Source organism: Osmerus mordax, chromosome 20, assembly GCF_038355195.1.
Source record: "Osmerus mordax isolate fOsmMor3 chromosome 20, fOsmMor3.pri, whole genome shotgun sequence".
In the NCBI taxonomy this organism is placed as follows: domain Eukaryota; kingdom Metazoa; phylum Chordata; class Actinopteri; order Osmeriformes; family Osmeridae; genus Osmerus; species Osmerus mordax.
The window spans coordinates 6,122,775-6,144,371 of record NC_090069.1 but is presented as its reverse complement, the minus strand read 5'-3'; the positions used below and the strand labels follow the sequence as shown (position 1 = coordinate 6,144,371).

Below are 21,597 nucleotides of genomic sequence, written 5' to 3'. Positions count from 1 at the left end.
CTTTTTGTCTCTTAATGTTTCAGCCCCACCCTTGCGTTTCTTAGCCTGGTTTTCCATTGTTATTCTTCTCCCGGTGCTCCCGATGGCCAGTCCGCTACTGCGGGGCTGGGCTGTGCCGCGGTGGTGAATTTTTTAAGTCATATCATTGGAAATTCTCGTGCTGTCAGGGGTTGCTACAGCACTCCTAGTTCCCACTGCCATGATAGTGACGTTTCACATTAGCTACCACGACAAGGGCAACTGTCTCATTAAACACATCGGTTTTGTGCGCCCCACCGGCAGCACAAATGCATACTTGTCTGAAATTTGGTATTTTGGGATTTTGATTTTCGCCGGGTTTAGAGCACGCCATGTTTTTCGCTAAGGAAGAAACAGGTACTGTTAGCAAATCGATTAGCCTGTGTTGTTGCGAATGACACACACAACCTGACCCACAGAGGTTGCAACCAACTTTCAGTGAGTGAGTTGTCATGGTGATTACAGTTATTAAAGCTCCTGATTGGACCTTTGTATTGGACAAGTAAGATAGAAACCACATTTAGTTGGAACAAAAAGATGTGCCGGTTAAAATGGATACGTTCCGTCAAAATGAATTAATTCCATAATAATATATTGGTTATAGGTCCGGGTCCGGATAGGGAACCGCCTGGGTCCGGACCCGGACCGCGGTCCGCCAATTAGTGACCCCTGCCCTAGACGCATACAAAAATGAACATACACACACAGTCATAAACCCCCTTCTCCAACCCAACCATGCCACAACTCACAAAAGTCCCAGGTGAAAAAAAACTGCCACACCGCAAGTCATTTTCAAATGTTATGAGTTGTTGACCCCTATTACTGGTTGTTTCCAATTACCTCTTGAAAGACCATAAATAATGTGACAACAACTCCAGCGTGCGCTCATTGCTAAAATAGCCCTTTAGATTGTAGGCCGTCTCCTTGCAGTTTTTCCATCAAGCCATTGTGACCGTCAATCATCCCGGGAGAGACCGTTGGTCTGTCAGCACCTTTGCCTAAAGCTTCCAACTTGCTTTAACTTGTTGTAACTGTGTTACCACCATGCTGGGCCTACTTTGGTGTTTTTGTTTGCTATGGAAACAGAAAGCAAAAGGAAACAGGGTCAGAAGGCAAAAGATGGCCGTACGAGATTTATGCCTACACATGACCAGATGACCTGGGATGTAAATTCTCCAGAGTGGTGCTCCAGTAAAGACACAGACCAGTGGACACCAAGATCTGGAGGGTATTATGGAACCTCTGAGATCATATTTCTCTGCCGGGGCTCTGTCATGTGTGGGGATGAAGCCTTTCACAGGGAGAGGTGGGAATGCAATGTCACGGAGATAATGACAGACTATGGTCATATTTCTTTCAATGCTGACAAAAGTATTTCCAAGGGTGTTAGTCTGGCTCATTCACCAAACTTTTCCCAGGCCCCATCCCTTGCAGACGTAATGAAAAAATGAAAGACTTTTCAAATGAAGTAAGAAAAAAGTAAAACTATAAAGCCAAAACAAAATGTATGAGCCCAGTTTTTTCACAAGTGCCACAGAGTAAACTTAAAGTGACTTTATATAATGGAATAAAATGGTAAAACTAGGTTGTCAGCGTCTTGGTGTTATTCCTGGAAGGGGGCAATGATCATTACAATACAGAGAGAGAAAAATCTATGAGGTATAATTTGCTGTAGGATGGAAACTGTGGTTGAGGTTCTTTGGATACGAACATGTGTGGTTGGAGTGACAGCTGATTATTTGCTTGTGGAAGTCTGGGAAGCCCATGTTGGGGTGGGGAGTGATATTGGGGAATCACAGGAAACACACGTTACAGACAGGGGACTCGGGAGGTCAAGTTGTCCGGTCTGTCTTCAGTAGCAATTGGCCAGAGGGGGAAAGAATTTAAGAGGCTGTTCTAAAAATGGACCTCCATGTAATGCAACTTGCTCAGACTGTGAACTGAAATTGGGGATGTGAAGATGGTTGCAATAATCCATAGCTCCTAAAATAACATGAGTAAAAGTATAATCCATAACGTAAACATTTAGCATGAAGCGAAACTCTATTAAAACCCAGTTAAGGCACAGGTTAAGAAATAGGCAACATTATCTCTAGACTTCGGCTTTAATAATAAAAGCTGTGCTTTTGCACTCCTTAAAACATTAAAACCAGACCCCAACAGTTGTGCATGTTTGTTCAATGGCCTGGAACAAAATGGCACATGCAATTTCACGGCTCACAAATGGTTGTTGCTGACATGGAGAAATTGTTTTGCCCACTTATATGATGATATGGAAAGACTTGAAATCAAAGACATATGAACCTGAGTATACTGTACCTCACATTTCTTTCAGTAAACAAGCACACTGAGACACACATGGAAACTTTTTCCAGATCTGACTGAACAAGTCAAGCTCAATTAAACCGACAAACAGTACATTGTAAACGCAGATCTCTTTGTAGTGGAATCATGAAGACAAAATGGCTGTTAAGTCAGATGCCTGGTTGTCCTTTTGTGGCCCAGAATAGATACACTAATCAAAAACTCAATGGACTTTAATCCCTTTAATGGCTACTGGGATCTATACAAAATGCATACATTACAACATCTTGCATTTTCTGCAATTATAGTCATGGAATCTCTGAAAAGGTAGCAGTAAATTCCCATGTCCAGACAGAATAAATGTTGAATCAGAGGTTGGTTTCTTGCCAATTTACACCACTCTGTGATTTTGGTAAAACGTGCAAACGGAGTTGTGTTCATTATCGAAAAACCTTTTTAATATTCAATACAAAAAGAGCTTTGTTGTTCCAGACCTAAAACCAAGATGTCAGTTCTGTACAATATGCAAAATGTTTAAAGCTTACTGAAAATAATATGGCTGTACCATTAGCCAAAAGACTTATCCATGGTGGCACATAATAGCTTATTATGGAGCAAGAGCAGCTGTCGGGCATGGTAAAAGGATATGTGTTTCCAGGGCTCGGCAGAGAAAATGATGGATTCTTGGCTGGGTGGACAGATGGAGTGGTAACGGTTATGGCAGTTTGCTTTCAGCGTCGGATAAAATACATGCTACTGTACTCTCACTGCTCATCAGCGTCAAAGTCACAATGCAGGATAGGACATAAACAGGTTTATAACTGGTTCTAAGAGGACCAAGAGGCCTGCCAAGTCCACCTGGTATATTTGAGATTGCCAGGCTCAGATTCGCCACTTGGCAAACTATTAATTGCAACTCCTGCTTTTGAGCAGGTTTAGTAGAGGTATATTATCATCATACGTGTCATAAACATCAATCAAGACATCTGCCCTCCTCACCTGCATCGCCTCCTGAGTGTGTGTGTAGATCTATAGATATACTATTTGGCCAAAGGTATGTGGACAACCTCACTAATTATTGAGGTCAGCCACACTGTTATGGTCTTCATTGTCTAGGGTGCGTGCCACAGTAAAAAAAATCTAAACAAGTATCCCTAACTAAAGAAATCCTCCAGAGGAACTAACCTGACTTATTAGCCATTACAACGCCCTGCCACCAGGAGTGCGCATAACACACACCAATCACTCACAGGTGCATAAAATACAGCACATAGCCAAGGAATTTCTACCGATAAACATTGCAATACAATGGGCCCTACTGAAGAGCTCAGCGTCTTCGAACGTGGCACTATTGTCGGATGCCACAAGTCAGTTAGTGAGATGTCAGTCCTACTGAATTAGCCCTGATCAACCTGATAAGTGCTATATCTGTGAAGTGGAAGCGTCTAGGAGTGACAGACATGGTAGAGCACACAGACTCTCAGAGAGGGGCCGCCATGTGATGAGGCACGTAGAGCGTATAATAGGCCATCATCTGTTGCATCGCCCACCACTGAGTTCCAAACTGCCACGGACACGATTATAAAGAAAAATAATTGAATGCCTCATTATCCAGCCCTTGATGCAAACCCGTAAACAACCCATTACTCAGATGCCATGTGTAACCTGCTTCAAGGGCCAAACAGGCCTACACATTCAGACTTGATCATTGTTTCCACAGTTTTACTGTATTCCTTAGCTGCTTGTGGAGGATCAAATTGTCGCATCTCTCCAAAATCCTAACATTCATTCAACTGGATTCAATAGAGACACATGCACATGTTCTGCCAGGCAAAAATATCACTTTCGGATGATGGGGATTTTTTCCTTTTCTCTTTTCTGGAACGTAGGACAGTACTTTTAAATTCCACTTTGAATCCACGGGTAATAATCTGGGCTGTGTGCTTCGGTGTGTGTGCGTGAACGTGTTAAGAGCATCCTGGGATAACACATGAAAAGCTATTCAGCGAGTGAGTAATCCTAAAACCATGAAGCATGCTACCAAAGTGGGCTAGAAAACACTTCCTTCATGAAAAACAAACGAGAAGAGAGACTTATCCGTGAGATATAGCATTACTGACTAATGATTACTCAATTGAAAACCTGGAAAGAATACTGGTTGCCAAACAGCTGATATAAATAAGCAAATACATTGCAGTGAAAGCCAGTGTTTTCATTGATTTATTTTCAATATATAAGACCAGTGCAAAAAACTGCAGCAGAAAAAAATAGATAAAAGTACATATACCTTTTACACATATAGCAGATGCTTTTATCCACACTGACATCAGAAATGCATAGTTTTACCAGTATTTCGGTCAAGGAATGGGCTGTACTATATTGGCCATGCCCAGTGCAAAGTAACCGCATCTCAGCAACCAGGCACGGAGAACAATGATCATTTCAACTATTGCAACCACGACATCTCAACTACAATATTACATAATATAGCGCAGTAAAAAACAACAACATATCTTATGATCATATGCCCCATCAAACTATTTAGTGGGAGCCATCTTTGGTCTCTGGTACAACAGGATCTCACATAGAGCATGCAGAGAAAGGACAAATTCAAACTGTGACAAGAAGCAATATACTGCTAATTGCTGTTGTCGGTGTCCTTAGGTCATGGGGGTCAGATAGCTGAGCGGTTAGGGAATCGGGCTATTAATCAGAAGTTTGCCGGTTCGATTCCTGGTCGTGCAAAATAACGTTGTGTGGGCAAGGCACTTCACCCTACTTGCCTTGGGGGAATGTCCCTGTACTTGCTGTAAGTCGCTCTGGATGAGAGCACCTGCTGAATGACTAAATGTAAAGTAAGTGAAAAATAGTTAGTTGTTGTGAAGCTCGAAGAGAAGCATCTAGAAACCTAATTGGACAGACGGTAGGGACGATGAGGTGCGTAGTTGAATGGGGAGGTTATTCCACCCCTGTAGAGTATGGAAGGGGAAGCGCATCAAATGGTGAGTGTGAGGACCCTTCGGTCTTCGCGCAGGGGTCATGAGCCAACTCCATATCGCAGAGCTAAGAGCCAAAGTTGGTACGTATGGCTGAATTATGTCCTGGAGGTATGCATGGCCCGTCCTGCGTGTCTGATCCTTGCCGCATCCGGCAGCTAGTGTAGCAACCTCAGTAGGGGGGGTTGTGTCTGAGTACTTTAAGTGCTTGAAGATTAGGCACGTGGCTGCATTCTGGAGTATCTGCAAAAGGCTTATGACACATGCTGGTGGGCCAGCGATAAGGGAGTTGCAGTAGACAGGACAGTTATATGCTGCGGCCCGGACGGGCAGCTGGGAGGAGTACTCTTGTCAGCAAACTGACGGATCCTCTTGATGTCGGGTAGAAAATACTGACAGGTCTGCTTTTCTTGAAATACAAGCCGTCATTGAGGAAAACACCTTGGTTTCTTGCCGAGCAAGAGGCTGCCACAGAGGAGCCGTCGATAGTGATGGAGAGCTCTCGTGCTAGGGAGCGGCTGGCAGTGATGAAGAGCAGCTCCGTCTCGTTGGGACTCAGTTTTCCGATGGTAGGATGACATGACATGTCGATATTATTTTGCTGACCTGGGCAATGTATACCCAGGTAATAGAACAAGATTCCAAAATGTACATTTGTCCTCTCTTTAAAGTATTATGGAGGCATGGGCAAGGGTTGGGAACATAAGGGAGAGTCCCAGCAAAGCAGCAGTCGGGGGAAGTCAGCATCTCTGTGGAATGTACAGTTACAGTGGAACACGGCTATTGTGGTTGGAGTATTTCTCTGGTTGATACTCAATAAACGACAGTTAGGGGAAAAAAGGGATTTCAGCCTGCTTCCTTTTGTTGATTTTGTTTCCCAGAAGGACTTTTTATCTTTCAACAACTTTCTACAGTTATGAAATGAAGACATTAAGGTTTTCCATTTAGGAATCCACAGTGTATGTTTCAGCTTAGCTCACAGGGGGGGGGGGGAGCTAATGTCAAAGGTATTGCACTACTCTCAATCAGTGCCATAGGGGTGCAACACTGACAACCCACTTTTCTCTTTGGATAAAACTAAGTGAGAGAGCTTTGAACCATGGTTCAAAGGTAGTGTCACAGGAAAGTAACAAACACAATTATCTATAGTGTCTGAGACATTGATATAAAATTATTGTAAATGGGTGGGTTTTACCCTTTTCTTTCCATCTCTGAAGAAAGAGTCTTGAATTTTAAACATCACATACATTAGAAGCCAAAGTTAAATGGTGTCTTACCGCCCATGTTTTGCTCAGTCTGAATATAGGAGCACTTTGTAACGCTGACACGACAGACACCAGAGAATGGAGGTTATTCAGTTCCAACAGTTTCTGAAAAAGAACACAGAACAACCAACAAATTAAACATTTTGCAACATAGGATCATTTTAAAGGTTATTTAACCATACTATGAGTTGGAACCTGATTCAAATTGAGAAATGCTTTGTATTTGTGTTGATGAATAGTGTGCCATTTTGTGATTAACAAAATCATAGTGGATATATTTAAACTTCTGGGAATTCAAACTGGGAAAAGTTCTCTAACAACAAATTGGCAGTGAAATCACATTTGGTACAAAAAGTACAGCAAATCCTTAAAATTACCAGGGGTTTTCTATCGTTATTTTCGACATTATTCAATCGAAGAAGTGACTGCAGCAAAAAACCTTCCTTCTCCTCCTCAGTTTGTATTTTTCCTAAACGGGTGTCAATGTTTAAAAGGCTTTTCCATTTTCAACAGTCGATATCCCTGCTGCTTGCCAGGTCCATGATGTCATAGTTCCGCTGAGCTCTCAACTTTCCACCCCGTACTATGACCTCTGGGAAGAACCCTCTCTACTGCCAGCCCCTGATTGGCCAGGAGGAGAGAGACCCTTCTGTTTTAGTCACTGGATGGTCCGTTTTCCCATTCCACCCATATGCTGCCATAAGTAGCACAATGTCCCACTAACATTAAGTATTCTGGATTGTACATACTTATGTTTTTTATTAAGTGTGTGATTTTATAGGGTATAATCAGCTAAAAATCACAAGTTATGTTTATGCTGAAGGGAAAAAAAATCCTTGAATTTTTTGTTGATTGAAGTCCCTTCATTTACCTTGTTCGTGTGTGAATTAGGTTAGATTCACTTACATTTAATCACAGTGGCCTTCCTGTGGCTAGAATAAAATATATCTCATACCTAGTTGGGCACATGCCTCCTTTCACACTAATAATGATGGACTCAAATCATGAAATCTTATTTAAATGATGATACAATATGATAAATGTTTCAGCATATTAGATCCACACTTATGTTACAGTGGAGGTACATATTCATAGTTACTTGTTCTTGAAATCTGCATTTGATTTGATTTACTGAGTTGGTTATTACCAGATTCATTTGAGGTTTTCCTTCTGTGAACTAATATTAAAATAATTAAAGTTAAGTGTTTAGTTAATTATGTATTTCAGAAGACACTTGCCAACAAACTTCTTATTCGGTTTTCAAAAGCTATTAGAAGAGCTTGGCCACTTTTTCTACATTTACTTCACAACATTTCATTTGACTTCATTACCTTTAAGCTCTGCAAGATAAATAATGTGCACCGTGACTCGTGTAACCAAGTTATGGAAAACAAATAACTGAAAAGATTAGAATAAATGGAAGGGAAGAGTCTATTTGTATTTAGGCGCCTATTATAAAATATCGCTGACTCACTTTGGCCCAGATCACATTACCAGGACCTTGTTTCAAAAAAGCTACAGTACAGGCCTGGCTACAGTACAGGCCTGGCTGCAGGCCTGGCTGCTTCTCTATGGAGAAGGTATGAGGCATGAGGGAGGCAGGTGGCTGAGCGGTGAGGGAATCGGGCTAGTAATCCGAAGGTTGCCAGTTCGATTCCCGGTCATGCCAACTGACGTTGTGTCCTTGGGCAAGGCACTTCCCCCTACTTGCCTCGGGGGAATGTCCCTGTACTGTGTCCCTGTAATGTAAGTCGCTCTGGATAAGAGCGTCTGCTAAATGACTAAATGTAAATGTATGGAACTGGAGCATGACTCTGTTGTTTTATTGACACAAAACAAACACTGTAAGTGACCATTCTTATTAACAGATAATCTCACTGTTGGAATGGGTTTTCAAACTGTACTGTCTGACCCAATATTAAGAAAACAGCTACAGCACTACTTATTTTCAAACCTTCATACTCTATTTGATACTAGGATGTTGCTACATGCTACAGTTGGGCCTTTTGCCCGGGATGTTGCTCCCCACTTTCGCCTAACATACGGGCAACACATGGGTACCACCAACTGACCGTTGTAAGTTTACTCTGTTGGACCTAAATACTGAGGGGTATGTGAGGATAAGATTATTTTTAACTTTATGACTTTTCCCATCATGTTTTTTAGTTTAACAAGCAGATCGGATTGTTGAAATTGTGTTTGAGTCAGTTGGGCTGTGTCTCTCTTATGCAAATCAACTCACCTTTGCTATTTTTACAAAATGTCCCAGTATTTCTGCTCTGATCTTCAGGGTCTGGGCCGTCAGGATTTCTCTCACAAGCCAAAAGCTAACCTGAAAAATAAAATGAGACAGTTACTCAGCATGTTTTAAAAATATAAAATTTCTCAACATTAACGCTAGTATCCTGTTCATCATGCCCTCATCTGTTATTTCTATTGCAACTCGGCGGAGTCAATTACATTCTGGAAAAAGTCACTCATGAAGAGGCTTCCCAACCCACTTGTGCTTGTGCTATCTAGTTTGAGGCAAACCTTATGGAATCTATGCAAAATGTACCAACAGTGGCATGAAAAATACAGCTCAGAGCGTCACCTATCAGACGGCAGCGTGAGCAGAGCTGCAGCATGATTGCTCACCCAGACAAAATGTCTAGCAACCCAGAAAAAAGACATTCTGAACTGAAAACCCATATTAAAGTAATACGTTTGGGGAAAACCCCTCAAAAGCCATTTTGATTTCCTTGATCGTAATTCTCATTGTAGTCATGTGAATACAGCATGTAATTCATGTAGGCTTGTCTTTGGCTGAGTTTTGCAAAAGAGGCCATCCATGGAATTTTTGTCAACTGGCAATGAAGGGCCTTTGTAAACCATTTTGCAATTATTCCACGAGAGGAAAAGATTGATGAATCCAAATCAATGACAGTTTTATTCCATTTGAAAGCCAAGTCTTTCACCACAAAAAAAATGTTCTTCAGCTTCACATTCAATTCAATTAAAGTGAATAGAGTTCACTGACAGTTCCCTTTAAGAGCAAAACAGGTTAAGGCTTTTAAAAGCTGCAGCAATTGTCCCATTGTGGCCCATGACATCCTACCACCACAGGGTAAAACCAGTTAGTTCCATTGACCAAGCAACTACAACATCCGACCTGTAGACTTTGGAAGATTTAATTTGAAAGACAGGAAGAACTGATAAACTCCATCACAAGAAATCACTTTGAGAAGAACCCCCTCCCCCCCCCCCCCCTCCCCTCGCAATACTCTTGCTCTCAGACATTTTCTAGCAAAGGCACCACATGGGAAACTGTCCTCTAAAATGAAATATAATGTATATAGGTGTAGCTACATATGGTTTTCCTGCTGGCATGTCCTAAACATTCAATAAACAGGATGATGTATAGCCATGATAGTAAACAAAACTCACTCCACAACAGGCATCAAGGAATTGAGTCGTTAACTCTACATCTGTGAATGTTTATGTGTTCGAGTTTGTCTATATCTGCAGGTGAAATAGCCTATAACATTATTTAACCTTCGTATGTCTATCTAGAAACATTGTATTTGTTGTAGTCATGATTCACTGATGTAATCAACATTAAAATTCACTACACACTGCTATCCAAAACAGACTCATCATATTCAAACATACACTAGATTTCTTTATGCTGAAATCATGGAATTCAGCCTTTGACGTTTTATTTTGGACAAAAAAAAAAATCTAGTGAAGAAATAATACCTACTTTGGGCCACTCCTTCAAACCACAAATATTGAAGACAGACACAACCTTTGCAGAGTTAACCAAATGTGCGTTGGTAAAATAAACGTTGCAGCCAGTCTGTCAGAAATGTGTTAACATTCCAGTTCCGCATGAGGTGACTCCTTTTGGAGTCAGACTTCAAACATCAGCTACTGAACAAGGTTCATCTAAATAAAATACGATTGTGGGGCGTCCCGGTGGCTCACAGGTCAAGTGTGTTGTGTGGGCTGAGGCCTACCACAGGGGCATGGGTTCCAATGAGACATGTCCTGCATGTCCTACCCACTCTCTCCCTCAGTTTCCTGTCTTTCTTCATTGATCTGTTTGTGATCCGATTGTGACTGTCAGTTTGGAAACAAATCAGAAACCATTACTGCTAAGTTTATGAGTTTTCCAGTGTAATCCTACAAGTCATAACTGTTTAGGATTAGATTTGCACGAAGTGACAAGTGTGTCAGTGTAACTTAACTTACTCAACAGTCTTTCCACTACCAGTGGAAAGACTGTTTATTTATTTTATGCCATTTATTTTATGCCTTAATGTTCCAGGAAGTCTATAATGTCTTATACTCTTGACTTGACTTCAATTGCATTTATTTCATATGTGCTTTAAACATCATTAAAGTCAAAGTTTATAAAAAATAAATCTACATGTCTAATGAAGGCTATTTATTTAGCCAATTGGCCGTAGCTAATTTAAGGTCATTTTCGTGACACCCCTACAAAGGCTTGGATTTTTTACATGACTGTTTAAACAAAGCCTATGGATAAAGGCTGACATAATACATTTTAAGGCTATCAAATGAGGCCAGTAAAATGTATAACTTGTATTTGGGACAAGAAGTTGTCTTGAAATGGGAAGAAGTTGAAAGACACATTAGATCATGCATCGTGCTGCTTTTCCACAGTTGCCTTTTGGCATGGTCCAGTACATTTTACAGTTGGTTCCACTGCTTATGAGCTAAAGAGAGATGCAAATCCAAGAGCCCTTTGAGGAGCAGCCAGAGACCTGAGTGTTGGATGAGATCTAATCCCTTGGTAAGTGCTGATAAACCAATGACCCCTGTAAACTGGGTGCTTGTCTGGAAGCTTGGTAGTGATGCCTAGAGCAGACAAAGTAACACATTAGGAAACCTATGCAACTCCAAAAGTATCCCTGTATGGAATCCCCCCCCCCCCCCCCCCATGAAATGACTGGTCAGCTACTGTTTCTTAAAACTACCTTCACCTCTCTAGGAACCCCCTGAAGTACTAAAGCAGAGAATAGCGTGCGCGTGTCTCGCTGTGCGTTTGTGGATGCTTGTGTGAGTGTGGGAAGGCTGCTCATGTGATGGATGTGTGGAGGGGACGATTCAACAAAATTGAAACTCCTGCTTTCTGAACAAGCCATGTGTCTGTGTTCTCAGCTTTAGGCTCTAACAGCTGGGGCCAAGAGACACGACCTAACACTGTGAGCTTCTTTAAATCACATAAAGCCCTGGGAATATAGTACTCTCATCACATAAAGCACCGGGAGTTTAGGAACAGAAAATTGAGTTAATAACAGAGTTGATGTCATTCCACTCCTTGGACCATCTTCAAAGCCCATCTACTGAAAAGGTTCTCAACTGTTTTCTCATTGACAGGGTTTCATCCCAGCGGAAGTAGCCTTTTCCCACTACAAGGCTCCCAATGCCAACTGAGACATTAAATGTACTTTGAGGAGAGTAATAAATCATCTCAGGACGTAAGTAAAAACATTTTCCTCTGCCCTCCATACTGAAGTACTAAACAGTGTTCCGTTTTAAGTGCGAGGAACGTTTCCGAGAAGCAGTGACATACATGTAAATGCTTTTGTTTGTTGTGAATTTGTAGTGGGTAACGGTATTGTTTTCCCTGATGAGAAAAGTTCCTCTCCCCAGGATGGACGTAATGTAAACCTGCTGTTTCTGAAGCTATAATCAATCACATTTGTTACGTGTAACCTAATCCTATAAGACTAAAACATCCTTCCCTGAAGCCAATCAAGTCAAATTAACATTCATGCCTCTAGTTCTAAAGCTTTCAAATTCTTTTTTGAAAGAATGTTGCATAACTGGTTTGAGAAATCTGAAGCTTCACTAACAGAGCCCAGTTCCATCGTGATGAAACATTCAACATCTCAAATCTGAGAGTATTCTCCAGAGAATAAGAGCTAACTCCCCATTTTACCACCCCACTCCACCCCCCTCCTTTCTCGCTGCATGGATAAGACAGAAATGGAGGAAGGTAGATACTTACTTAGTAAGGTCTGGCCCATGGCGCTGTATGCGTGTGGCCCTACTATATGCCCAGAGTTCCCCTAAATATGAGGCCATCTTTCCATAGACACTGAGCCAAATAGTCATGTTCGCCTTAATGGCATCATAAAACAACCAGCAACCAGCTGGGTCTTTTAGGTTTAAATGTGGGCCTTTATTTAAGTTTACTGAGCACTTCGTTATGGAAACAACAAGGAAAACCATTCATGGAACCATTCATTTCAAAGTATGCCTGATGTGCTTCCAGCTGAGCTTTGGCTGAAATATGAACAAATCCTTCCATTATGAATATATCATAAAGTTAATTACAGAAAATCAATCATTGAAGTGTACCGTATGCTTTTAAAATGGCACTGATGGTGAAACGAGGACAGAGGAAAATAAGCATAATAACCATTGTTCTAATGTGACCAAAACACAAAATAATTTAGTTACAATTTGAACTGTATTCTATTTTACAGCCCAATTACAAAAATGAAAGTACTATAAGTAAAAACTTTGCATGCATATCTAGTGCCAAGCTTAACATATACTGAAGCTGTAAGAAACCGTATCCTACCTACCCGTTTTCTGTATGGATGTTGCAGTACAGCATACAGTACATGCATCATGGAGGACAGAGGCCTTTCTAAAGGCCTGTCACAATGACCAGTAATGGATCCTTAAGGCCCAACAAGGGATAATTAACAACAGCAGCTTCTATGGCCCTTAAAGGCTTAGAGGTACAGGATTGGAGAGAGAGTTCTTTTCACTTCATAAATGGACCAAATAAAATAAAATTCCGTCAGTTTACACCTGTGCTCTGCCACATGTATCCACCTCCCATACTTTTAGTTCAAAACATAGAGATGATAAAGAAAAGTGATGAGAATATGGAGAGAAGAATAGGTTGGGGAAACATGTTGGCAAATAGCCTAAATGATTGACTAATAAGATTTCCACCTTGTGTTTCCAGTTGGGAAGCTGTACGCCGAGTAATGGGCCAGAGCAAGGCGCTAAGCTGCTGAAGCACTACTTTAAAGTCTGGCTGTTTTACAAGAAGAATGCGTCAGAAAGAAAAACATATTCACCAACATCAAACCGGTAACAGTAAGTATCCTCATTTACAGTTTTTAAAATCTGAAATGGCTTCGGATGAGTGGTCTACCCAACAAAGTGAGAACAAGGCTCGGAACAATCGAGTATTCCATTATTCCATCCAAAGAGCTATTAGGGTTATCATCCATCCACTGACAATAATAGGTAGACCAAAGTAGTTTTGTAGTGTTCCACCACTCATTCTTGTTATGAGGGAGCTGGAATAAGATGAAGCGAGGGCAGGATATGACCTCATGGCATGACATTTTTAAAAGGCACACGCTAACGCACACCTCTTAACGTTCTGACCTGATCATATAGAGACTGAAAGGACCCCCATACCTGAAACTATCCAACATCATGTCACTGATGAAGTTCCTATATTGTCTTGTTGGACAACGCAACCGGAACATAAACAAGGACAACTCACCTGGTTAAACCGCCGTGTGAATGCCACTATGTTTGGTGCCAAACTGTGTTTCTCCTTCCTGTTCCATCCACAACTTGCCAGCTCCTGAAACACAAACGTCACAAATAACATCAACATCTATCCTGATGGAAAGAACTTCTGTATTACAATGGGGATTGTTATGCTTGAGTTAGAACTCGAGTTGTGCAAAGAGCTTGCATGTGGACTCAAAACACCAGACACTATGTAAAATTAATGTGTGAGGGGCACCAATTTCGACTTTTTAATGTTCTTTACAGAAAATGAGCCAAGGCCATTGAGTCTCAGGCTTTCGAGATAATTTCAATGCAAACATTGAAAATGGGTACCAAAGATCTGATCACTAATTCTTGTTAGTCAGCAATTAGGTAGATGATTTTCAATAACAGATTACCATCAACACCATGTGGTACGCTTGAAAGAAATATGGACAAGTGTGCATTTGTTTTTCAGTGCACCTCTCCAGTATGTTTGAAGCCTTGGGGTGGTGCTAATATATTCCCAGCATGTACAGATGCATATTAGCAGTACATCTCAAATAATTGTTGGCAGTGTCGTCTGAGCATAGCTCAGTTCAAACTAGATAGTTTCACATTATTTAACTCTCAGCTCAGAAATCATAGTGTGAGGAAATCTTCAGGCTAGCAAAAAGTTGTTCCCCTGGACAAGGACATGGCTGTATTTCAAGAGTTTTCTTTAGCGTGCCTTCCCATGCTTTGCTGTGAGGAATAATTGGGCAAACAACCTCTGTAATAGTGCAACTGTAAAATAGATAAATAAATAAATTCAAGTGCCAATCATTAAAAAAAAATATTTACACTTAACAATACTCTTGGGTCCAACAGGGCTCTCCACGTTGGGTCCACAACAGCTCATAAACAGCAATAAACATAAAGTGCGTAGAGCCCATTAGAGAAACACCAGAGATTATGGATTTGTGGACACACCTGAAAACTGTTGCTTTAAACTGCTGGGGGCAGTTAGCTCTGCTTTCTTGCAGTTCATACAGACTGTGAGGGTCTATCTTTGATACCTGGTCTGAATGTGGCTTTAGAAGGTTTTCTAACTCAAATTGCAGTCTCTCACTCATCTACATTTACATTTAGTCATTTAGCAGATGCTCTTATTCTCCCCGAGGCAAGTAGGGTGAAGTACCTTGCCCAAGGACACAACGTCATTTGGCATGGCCGAGAATCGAACAAACAACCTTCTGATTAATAGCCCAACTCCCTGACCGCTCAGCCATCTGACCCCTCTGGTTTCTCACTGCCTTTATTGCAATCCAGACAATAGTTATCCAATAGAAAGACATTATGCAGGTGCCAGCAGTTTTTTCAAATGGCAACTTTTATTCAAAATCAAAACTTTTGGAACTACAGCTTTTGTTAAGGAAACAAAAAAACATGATACATTACTGTTGGGAGCCAAATGTTAAGGATGAGAAAAATCCCATTGACAAACAGGCAATCTCTTTACAGTGCTACACAAACACAGATCCTTTCTTGATTCTTCCACCTTTATCTCAACCTACGATCTTGGCAAGTCCTGAATTTTCCCATGTAAGTAAAAAATAGCTTGACTTAGCAGTGAACTCTGTCTCTGTGAAATTACAATTCTCACTGACTTTTATGTCTGATCTGTCAGGTTTACTTCCGGTATGAATAATAATATTTATAGCTCTCCCCCCGTTTCTAGACCTCTGATTTTATGGGATGGCGCCTATAGAGAGACGATTGAAAATGCAGCTGAAAATGGTTACAACTCTTTCCCCCTGAATCAGCAGGTCCTTAGTAGATGGACTTGGTGCCATGTGGGTAACACTAAAGCACTGTATAGGCTCTAAACATTTCACTTCTGTACCTCTAAACTAGAAAAAAGAAAATGACGTGGCTATTAGAAGACATTACAACATTTATGTGTGCATATTGTAGCCTTCAGTTTAGAGTATATAACATTCAAAGCACATGTATTATTTTACACACAGAACATTTCCTGTGCTTGAAAAAAAAAAAAGTTGTACTACATATGGAACAATTATACATGGGTATTAGGTTAAGCCACATCACATGGCTTCCAATTTACTTTTCCTTTCTTACTTCAAGCAAGACTACAGTAGTATTTTTGCTGCTATCAAGGGAAATAATGTAGTTTTGAGACAAATCCAGACCTCCAATATAAATCTACTCTTTGGAGAGTGGACCTCAGTCCCACAAACAAACATATTTACACCTCTCCAATAGTACATAGGTAATAAATCACAGGGCTGAATACTTTGCCCAACTCAACTGACGAGTTCAGGTGTAAGCAGCATTTTTATTGTAATAGGGCAGTCGTGCAAGAAAATATAATACGCAAAAGTAACAAGTGATATTTTTTTTTAATTACGATTGTTTTCCATTGCTTTGTTGCTCCTTGTCTCCTTAAATTGAATCAGTAAAAGCAAATTATGGCTTTTAACGCAAAAATGCAATGACTGCATTCTGGATAAAGACACTGAAAATATTGTTTTGCTTTGTAAAAATCGATACTGCGATTGTCTCTCCACCCCCCCATCCCCCATAAAACCCACAACTCAGCTATGCAGTTTAGACTTTCCAGAGAAAAGCAAGCAGAGAAAAGCAAGTTTAAGCTCTCTTCAGTGATACTTTATCATTCCCAGGAGACTAAATGATCTTCAGAATTTGTAATTGTTGTTGTCACGATAGTATTGCTTTCACAGATGTTTCTGGCCACTGGCCCAGTGAATTTGAGCTCCTCAGTTCCGAGAGTGCATACTGCATGATGCTCTGAGCAGCTGTGAACAGAGTCGATGGAAAATATCAGAGTTGTGCTGTAGGTGAAAACCTTGTGTTTTTGCTTAAGTGACATGAGCTTAAGTGTTTAACTGTGTAGTCACGTTACATACATGTATACGCACACATACTAGTGCAGTGCCCGTTGGTAACTTGTGATCCATCGCTCCGTCACGTAGTGCAGCTCAACAAGGTGGCGAATGCCCACATTTCAGATATATATTGTTGTTGTTTTAAGAGCCAACTGCTCCAACAAACAATGTCCCACACAACACAGCACACTCCCAATCTTAAACTGTACACAGTGCCCGGTTCTCGAGATAATCGAGCCACAGACACACAAGCATAATCCTGCCATTCCAGTTAGATTTAGAAAATTGTAGTGTTGTTTCACTTTAATGTTTTGGGTTGTGTACTATTTTTGAATCAATGTTGTACTTCGTATTGAATTCCAAGGAAAGGACCTCCACCCAAAAAGCCACCCGTCTATACAATTACATGTGTGTGACGCCAGAGCCTCCTGCAGCTGGTAATTGGCTGCTGCGCTCAGCATCCCCAGACTATTAGGACAATCGGCTGCACCTGTGTCTTGTTTAGAGTCCTAGTATTTAAGTGTTTGTTTGTGTTGTGTCCGGTGCAAAGTCTTGATCTTGTTTCTAGTTCAGGCCGAGCCTTGTTAAATATGTGTACCATTCCTGACCTTCGTGTTCTCGATTTTGGATCACCTATATTGCCCTGTCATACCGTGTACCGATCATTGCCTGTCCGACTATTCTAATTAAACTGCGCTCGGACCCAACCCCGTCTGGTATTCCTTAAAATGTGTTGGGGTTGACAAATTCTCAATGACAAACTTTGACAAACTTTATATCCAATGGAACATGTATAAAATGTATTGTGCAGATCACTGCAAATATTCAAAGGACAAAATGGTTGACAGCTAAAATATATATATATATTTTTTTTTTTTTAAGAGAAAAGGAAGTACTCCACCAGCTACATTGACAATTACAGTGAACTAGTGCACAGTGCCCATGATGCACTCGGTTATTAAGATGTCAGTGCAACACACAAATACAGATTACTTGCACTATAGATAGTGCACAGTGCCCGTGATAAAATTGGAATTATAGATAGATCCTAATGTATTGCTTATGTTATGTTGATCAAAATGTATTACATTGGTTCTCTGTTGGTTACAAACACGGAATTTACTGTGGCAGGGAGGTGCAAAACACTAAACATATACAGATCTTAAATTAAGTAAAAGTACAAATGTTTTAGTTCTTAGAAACAGTTAAACTTTTGTACTTTTACTTAATTTAAGATCTGTATATGTTTAGTGTTTTGCACCTCCCTGCCACAGTAAATTCCGTGTTTGTATAACATACATGGTGAATAAACCGAATTCTGATTCTGTTAAATTGTCTCACCACCACAAACATCTAGGCATTTAGTTCATAACAGAAGTCATTACATGCACAATGGTTGAGCCAATTGTCATAATTGTAGGCCTAATACACCATACAGTGCTTGCATACAGTTCTGCCTAAGGGGCGTTTGCTATGTTTACATTAATATTTGTATTTTTTCCTTTGTGCTATGCAATGCTGTAAAATAGTTTTATATTTTCTGTATCACATTCGCATAAATAAGACATAACTAAGAAGTCCATTATTAGATAGATGTTGCAAATTCACATAACCTCTGCTCTTTACCATACAACAACTGTATTTTGGGATCATAAACCTGCAATATTTGGCCCTAGTTGATTTGAGTGGTGTGACTGGTTGATAGGTCGGATATTAACTGATGTGTATATACTATTTTCCATTGTTTTACTTGTGCAACCACAGTTCCATCAAACCTTTTTACAGGTGACTTGAACCTCTTGTGTAAAAATAGAATGACAGCCTGAGAAACGCCTTCGATTTGTCCATATTAGGGCTGCAGCAACGAATCGATTAATCGTTTAGGTGGCTGAGCGGTGAGGGAATCGGGCTAGTAATCCGAAGGTTGCCAGTTCGATTCCCGGTCATGCCAACTGACATTGTGTCCTTGGGCAAGGCACTTCACCCTACTTGCCTCGGGGGAATGTCCCTGTACTTACTGTAAGTCGCTCTGGATAAGAGCGTCTGCTAAATGACTAAATGTAAAATGTAAATGTTTAAAATCGATTAATAATTGAAAATAGCTTAATCCTCGCAAATCTTAACTTTTCAAAATTGTGTCAAAAAATCTTAAATATACACCAGATTATTCTAATAAAGTCTGGCCTACTTCCACAACCTTTCAATGTTCAATAAAGTTTTAAACAAAACTCAAATAAATTGCTCATCTTGGAAAATAGCATTAAATCCATGCTAATATTAATAACCTTTTCAAACTTTGTGCACATTCTGAAGATTTTTTGCACTGTGAATTTGCACTGTCAGTTCTGTTTTTGAATAAAGGGTTGGAAATTAATGGTTTTTTGTTTTAGTTTTTTTATCCGATTCATCGAAAAAAGAATCGACAGATTAATCAATTATTAAAATAATCGTTAGTTGCAGCCCTAGTCCATATTAAGACCAGTATTTTGGTACTCTCAACCTCACATTTCTTGTCAGGCATCAAGCTGCTAGAATGGTTTTCAGCTTGTATTTATCCAGCAATTACGACAGGGGTTCCCACCCTTGCACAGGACTTGAGAAGCAAGTGAAGTAAATGTCTGCTTGGCAGGTGTGCTTCCCACATTAGGCTAAGCCCTGGTGTACAGCAGTAGAGGTCAGTGGCTGGGCATTGAAAGAAAGGTGCCATGACATAAAGAGAGGCAATAGGGGGTACACAAACACTATTCCAGCTGACAGGAGTGAATAGCGGTTGTCCAACCTCATCTATAATTCCTTGGGTCTGCAGACCCTGTGAAAGGGTTTCCAGAGAAGGAAGTATGTCCTTTCATGTCCATTGTGAAAAAGGAATATAGATTTCCTGGCACTTTTTTTTCCATGTTGATCTCCTTGTACACACTTGACTGGAGGGGGCTTAAACTCGACTTTGCAAAAGAAACATGAGAACATTCAGTTTCCTCAAAGGGAAAACATGATCGTCAACTGCACTGACTGAAAACAGTTAATTAGTTTGGACCAGGGTATCAAGTTACATGCTTACTGATTGTTAGAAGCAAAAACAGATCCTTAAGGTTGAGAAAAAGTACAGTTTTGGGTGAATGCCTTTAAAGAGATATAAAACATGCCAACTGTAATTATGGCTACACTCACAAATCTTTACAAATCTCTGCATCATCATATTTTCTTAGAAATCCAAATGTGTGGCATTCTTCCCTTTGTTACATGTGCTTAAGATAACTTGTTTAGTCAGTTTAGTAATTTCATACTCCCCTCCCCTTGAGGGATCTGGTGCCTATTAAGGTGAGGTAATATTGAAGCATGTTAGGCTGCAGTGAAATGGATGCTCATAGTATACAAAACCTGATTTTCCCAGGGCTTATTATGATGGTTTTATGGATTCTAATCACAGTTCTTTCTAAACAGTCTAGCCTTTTTGACAGTTTTGGAATGTAACAAAATTGAGTACTTCAGGGGTTATTGAGATCTTGTTTACAGCCCAAACAGCCATAAAAGAAACTGAAGGTTAAACTGAAGGTTTATAACATTGCCTTATGGGAACTTGGAGCTGCTTTCATTTGTAAATGATCCAAAACCAAATATCAGCTCACCATGAAAGTTTTACTTGTAACAGCATACAAACATGAGAAAATCACCTGTGAAATGTTGCCAGGGCACTATCATTTTTTTAAATCAAGGTATGCCTTCTTCTTAAAACAAAAACAGTACAATCTGACCATCTGTGGAAAACCTGAAACATCCTATCGCAATGTTGAGTCTCAAAGTCAAAGGACCTCTGTCTCCAAAGTATAACAATGACGAAAGCGTAGCTGTAAAACTCAACCAGGTGGCACTGAATATAGGAGAAATAAAACAAATCTTTAAATATTAATATAATAGAAGAAAATGCTGTCCTACATAATGCAAGAAAAAAATACGGGTTTATTTTACCAGCAAAACAGACAATTTGGCAGCAAAAGTAAACACTGCGATTATATAATTTCAACAAAGGCAGTCACTCCAGCTCTGCAAGTTTTTTTGGTTTGTTTGTTTCGTTTTTTCATGAGAACAGCCTAAATCTTTACACTTAAGAGGGGGAGCAGTGATAAAGATTGGATGATTCGATTTGTTAACCAGATCAATCATTACCATACAAAGGCAATCATGCTCTTAACACCTCTATGACTGCCTATAACCTTGCCAGAGTTCAAGACCTTCTCACGAAGAGAGCCTTGCTTTCAACAGCCCCAGCAGGTGATAATAACAGAAAAGGCAACATGATGTCAGAGTTCTCTCAGATCGGCCATGCTTTGGCAAATCTGACTTCTACATTTCTGCAACCAAATAATTTGTTTTATAGAATTTTTTATAGAATTTTAACTATTTAATACCTTAGAGTTGTACTCATTAATAACCATCTTCAATAATACTACTCATTTACTGTGTCGATGTAAGATTACATACATCGACACAGTAACGATGTATTACAGCCCGACCGATATATCAGCGGGCCGATATTATCGGCTGATATTGGGCATTTTCGGTATCGGC

At 40.2% G+C, this 21,597-nt stretch overlaps 1 protein-coding gene across 2 annotated transcripts in view; it reads right to left on the bottom strand.

Annotated features, from left to right (window-relative positions):
• LOC136964503 (ras-specific guanine nucleotide-releasing factor RalGPS1-like) overlaps positions 1-21,597 on the bottom strand; it is a 127,045-nt gene that overhangs the window by 73,869 nt on the left and 31,579 nt on the right. For both annotated transcript variants that reach the window (XM_067258654.1, XM_067258655.1), the window contains exons 5-7: positions 14,130-14,213; positions 8,826-8,915; positions 6,596-6,688 (exon numbers count right to left, since the gene is read on the bottom strand). In XM_067258654.1, coding sequence (XP_067114755.1) covers positions 6,596-6,688; positions 8,826-8,915; positions 14,130-14,213 — 267 coding nt within the window. The remainder of the gene's footprint in view (positions 1-6,595; positions 6,689-8,825; positions 8,916-14,129; positions 14,214-21,597) is intronic.